Below are 5,237 nucleotides of genomic sequence, written 5' to 3'. Positions count from 1 at the left end.
AGTGTGGGTGTGAGGGAGGATGCATGTGGGTGTGAGGGTGAGGGAGTGCAGGCAGCGAGGGACAGAAGGATGTGATCAGAGTTGACCTGGTGTTGGGGTTGATGGGTCTGAAAGCCTCAGTGAGCTGGTGGCGATTGTACTGACCACCCACATTGTGGGGAGAGATACGGGGTTTGTAAGAGGCCCAGTGGCTCAGAGGAGCAGACTGGTAGAGATGGAGGTAAAACTAGTGTAAATGACAAGAATGGTGCAGAGACTGTGAGAGGAAAGCAATGTTGAAATCTCTGAGAACATTTGGATTAAGTTTAGGATGGCGGTAAATCATGATTTTGAAAGGGGTGAGGGTGTGGAACAGGATAACATGCTCAAAGAGGAGAAAGTCCCAGAGGATTACAGAGTATGAACCTGTGTGTTCCACATCATCACCTCAACAGCCCTGTTCGAGCAGTAGTAAAACACACAAGGGCTTCGTTTAAAAGGAAAGTGTCACCGGCACTCAGCTGAATTCTTGGTTATTGTGTCATATTCTGTGTAATCATCCACAGGATGTTTACGGATGACAAGTGTCATTCTAGTGTGGAATCTTTATCCCCAGAGCTACTGGAGATGGGCCTTTGCATTGATTCAAGGCTGAGTTTGTTAGATTTTTGAAAAGAAGAAAGTGGATTTGAGTTTAAACCAGATGAGCCATGATTGTATTGAATAGTGAAACTGGGTGAATGGCTTATTCTTGCTCCTATGTTGCTAAAGACCTTATTCACAAGGGAATGGACATTGTGGAGTGGGGCTGGGGAGCAGCTGGCAGGGGAGGTAGTGAGTTGGAGGGGAGCAAGATGAGCCCTTATTGAGTGCTTTGGGCAGGAATGTGATTCTGGGAGTGGGATCAGGCACTTGGGATTTCTGTCTTGACAAAGCCAAAGTGGAACTGTCTGCTTATCCAACAGAGAGTCAAATCAGGAACAGTAACAGCAAGATCAAAGCACTGGGGGTTGAGGATAGACTTGGGAGGGTAGAATACTTAAAGGAAGAATAAGAGGAGAAGAGATGGATTTAGAAGGAGTAAAGAGAAAGATTAGTTTAAAAGAAACAGCAAAAGCAGAAATAGTCTGCAATGGTGTGTGAATGGAATAAGTTACAGATTTATCTGCAAAATATTCATCTTGTCTCTGAGCCCTGACAATCGGCTCCACAAGAACATCTTCCTTTTGGTTCGGAATCGGTCTCATTCTTTGAGGTGCATGGCTGTGAGTTACCCCCCTCTCCCAAAGCGGTGGTGGGGGAGGTGGTATTGCCCACACTGCCCCCAGGCCTGGCATGATGCTGATTGGCATGATCTGGTTTCCAGGCTGAGGATGGAATCCGAACCCTCTCAGAATAAACAGTTGGCGAATCTGTCGATGGAGTGGCGGAAACGAGTCAAGTCCGAATACATGCGTCTGCGCCAACTCAAACGTTTCCGGAGAGCAGATGAAGTGAAGGTAACGGTGGGTGTGTCATTTTCAAAACCGCTTCACTTTGTTATCAGGCTCCAGGGAGTGGCTGTGAGTGAGGATGGTAGCCACCCACCACACACACACAAACTCATTTCTCAAAAGAAATTGTCAGGCTGCTGAGAGCCTAGAGCCTGGTTAGATGGTGAGCCCGAGGTTAGACACTGAACGTTTCTCCATCCCTCTCTAACCAACTCTTTTCCCCTTTCTGTACGAAGGATATGTTTATCTGTAACCGCAACAAGATCAGGAGCCGAACTGAGATTCTGAATGAAGACTGGAAGAAGCTGAGGATCCAGCCAATTGCTGGCAGCACAGTGGGAGCTACAAGCTATGGCAAATGGAAGGTAGATTCTCGAGCAAAGTCCAGCTGACTCTGTTTCTGTACCAACTGTGCCAACAGGGCAGTGTGGATACATGAGGGGAGGGGAGGGGAGATTGTATGTGGGATGGAGGGGTTGGTAGCCTGCATGAAGTAGGCAGTCAGTGATAGACTGCTATATATTGGAGCTGGCACCTCACTGACACCTTTGTTTTCACAAGTTACACAGTGACTGCTTGGATGTTTATTGTGGCTCTGTTTTCAGTCTCAGTGGGTTTGCCATCGACGTCCATTTGGGGAGTGGAGGCTCCAGCAGCTCCGACCTTCAGCTTTGTGTCTGCAGCTGTGCACTGAGGGAGCAGACAGCCATCCTCCCCCCACCCCTGCCCCCACCTCCCCCCACCCCCGCAAAGCCCACACTGTGCCTCCCTCCCATCTGCCCCCCAACCTGACATATGGGAGGCTTCTCATTGGGAGGGCCATTGATGCCAATCCTTTGTACTGATTGTGATAAGGTCAGCCGGATGCACCTCATAGAATATGAGTTCCCTGATTGGACCAGATTAACAGCCCAATCTGGGAGCCCTGGCTGATAGATTAAAAGCAGGAGCATCAAGGGTTCTGTTCACTCTGAGAACTGGCCCTGACAGAGTTGAATCAGTGTGAAGAATTCTCCACATGTAAATAAAGGGTGACTTGGTGACGGGAGACCAGCCTATGTGGAGTTATTTCACCCTTTGTCTGTCCATACTGGGGTTTATCCTCCATTTGAACTTCCCCAGAACATTACCTGTCTCCCTGGGTTTCCATTTGAACCTCCCCCTGCCTTTTTTTATCTCATTCAATCATTCTAACCCTCAGTTCCCTTCTCCCACATGAACGTGTCTAGTTTTCCATTCAAGCCATCGAATTCACTGCAGCCACTCGCTGCGGGAGTAAATCCCACATTCTCACCGCTGTCTGGGTGAGGAAGTTGCTCCTGAATTCCCAGTTGCATTTCTGCAAAGAGTGAACAGATGGAATTGAGAAATAGTTAAATACACAGCTACTGGTCCTGTTGCAGTATACCCATTCCGTTTTCCTGTCAGCTGTTCTCTACCATTTGGAAACCTGGCATCCCATCTTACCAGTGCATATAATGTGGCACCAGCCTATGCCTGTGACAGTTGAATACACGTTCTTGTGGTCACTGGCACCATCACCCTCAGTAACATCATGTGGAAAGACTAAGTAACAATATCAAACCCATTCAATCAATCCGAAACCTGGCAGCTTTCACAATGTCACTGACAGCTCCTCCTTGGGCCCCCAGCACCAGCTGGAATTAACAGCAGGCTCCCCACTCCACACAGGAACATTCAGCCATAACAGAGCAATGGCTGAAGTGGTTGAAGCTGTTAAAGAAACCACATCTCCCTGAGCTCACCCTCACTTGTCCTCACTGCGTCTTTCCTTCGTTGCAGTGCACAGTTGAGAGTTTATTCCTGAGTTTCAAGAGTCAGACGGTCATACAGAAGATGCTGAGCCCAGTGGCCATGAGCCCAGTTATGTATTCCTGGTCTCCTCTCCAACAGAATTTCATGGTATGTTGGTCAGGGTGCTGTTGTGTGACATGAGGGAGTGGCTCTGCTACATTTGAATTTGGGTGTAGGTGGGATCACATTTGCAGAAATTACCATGGTTTGTTTTGAACAAATATATAACATTACAGTACCTGACATTCCTTAATAATGCTGCTTGTTATAATGCAGGTGGAGGATGAGACTGTCTTGCATAATATCCCTTATATGGGAGATGAGGTCCTTGAGCAGGATGGTGTTTTTATTGAGGAACTGATCAATAATTATGACGGGAAAGTGCACGGAGACAGAGGTAAGTTGATACTTCTCTGTCCTGTCACAAGTCTATAGTACAGACCAAAAAATGTATTTATATAAAATGTGCAGCATGGAATCAGGCTATTTGGCCTAACAAATTCAAGCTGGGACAAAAACAAAGTTCTTGAGAAACTCATCAGATCTGGAAGCATTTGCAGGAAGTTACCTTATGAGTCTGGTGACCCTTTATCTGCCTGTGCTGGGACTTAACTTAGCCTCCCCCAATCTTTCCTCATCCCAATTGATCATTCTAACCCTCAATTCCTTTCTCTCACGTGAACTTGTCTCGTTTTCCCTTAAAACCATCAAACTCTCTGTAGCTGCTGCCTGTGGGAGTAAGTCCCACATTCTCACCACTCTCTGGGTGAGAAAGTTACTCCTGAATTTTACACCAAGTTGTATTTCTTGGTGAATGTTTTATATCAAAGGACTCTAGTTCTGCTCTTCCCCACATTCTCTCTGTGTCCACTCTGTCAAAACCCTTCACCATTTTACATCAAACCATTGGGACAACCATCAACATTCTTCTCTTCAGAGAAAGATGACTCCACCAGACCATCCATCCCCTCCTAATCTGTGTACAATTTCTGTGAACTCCTGCAATTTCCATCTTGTTCCTGTGGGTGGTGATCTCTGCTCAGTTATGAGCAAGTAAAGGGTCAGAGTTTGGGGAGGAGATTCGATCACGTGGAGACTGGGTTTGAGAAATCCAACTGTGTAAGAGCCAAACTTCTCAGTTTTCTTGAATGGCCTCCCCTGTCACTGGTTGGGTGATTGAAAGTGATCCTGAACAGTGGGTTGTATTACACCCAGGGAAGCAATAGCCTCATGTTATTGTTGCTGGGCTAGAAACCCAGAGAGACAGGTAATGTTGTGGGGACCCAGGTTTGACTCACATCGTGGCAGATGGTGGAATTTGGATTCAGTGAAAATATGACATTTAAATTCTAGATGACTTGATTGTTGTTAAAAACCCATCTGGTTCACCCATGCCCTTTAGGAAAGGAAATCTGCCATCCTTACATGGTCTGGCCTACGCATGACTCCAAACTTGCTGGTTCTGAAATAGCTGAGCAAGACATTCATTTGTATCAAATCAGTAAAAAGTTTCAAAGAGAAGGGAATGACTTGGCAGTGAAGTGGCAAGTGGAAACGACAACCGCTAACTCAGCCTTGTCATTCTGTGAGGCCCTCCTTACTAACTTATACTTGCAGAATCGTACCATACAGACAATGTCCCAGAAACACTCATCACCATCCCTGGATATGTCCTGTCCCACCGGCAGAGCAGACCCAGCAGAGTTGGTGCTGCCCTGGGAGACCTCAACATTGACTATGGACTCCATGAAGTCTCATGGCTTCAGGTCAAACAGAAGCAAGGAAAGGACCAGAGATAGTAGGAACTGCAGATGCTGGAGAATCTGAGATAACAGGGTGTAGAGCTGGATGAACACAGCAGGCCAAGCAGCATCAGAGGAGCAGGAAGGCTGACGTTTCGGGCCCAGACCCTTCTTCAGAAATGGGGGAGGGGAAGGGGGTTCTGAAATA

At 47.0% G+C, this 5,237-nt stretch overlaps 1 protein-coding gene across 4 annotated transcripts in view; it reads left to right on the top strand.

The window, feature by feature from the left end:
* LOC125481943 (histone-lysine N-methyltransferase EZH2-like) overlaps window positions 1-5,237 on the top strand; it is a 13,066-nt gene that overhangs the window by 2,855 nt on the left and 4,974 nt on the right. For 2 of the 4 annotated variants that reach the window (XM_048593887.1, XM_048593888.1), the window contains exons 2-5: window positions 1,346-1,478; window positions 1,709-1,837; window positions 3,276-3,395; window positions 3,564-3,684. In XM_048593887.1, coding sequence (XP_048449844.1) covers window positions 1,353-1,478; window positions 1,709-1,837; window positions 3,276-3,395; window positions 3,564-3,684 — 496 coding nt within the window. In that variant the 5' untranslated portion in view covers window positions 1,346-1,352. The remainder of the gene's footprint in view (window positions 1-1,345; window positions 1,479-1,708; window positions 1,838-3,275; window positions 3,396-3,563; window positions 3,685-5,237) is intronic. The other 2 variants (XM_048593889.1, XM_048593890.1) reach the window with 2 other exon arrangements.

Source organism: Rhincodon typus, unplaced genomic scaffold, assembly GCF_021869965.1.
Source record: "Rhincodon typus isolate 14 unplaced genomic scaffold, sRhiTyp1.1 hic_rhity00004408, whole genome shotgun sequence".
Classification (NCBI taxonomy): Eukaryota; Metazoa; Chordata; class Chondrichthyes; order Orectolobiformes; family Rhincodontidae; genus Rhincodon; species Rhincodon typus.
Note: the sequence above shows the minus strand (reverse complement) of the source record. Positions and strands in the feature narration are given on the sequence as shown.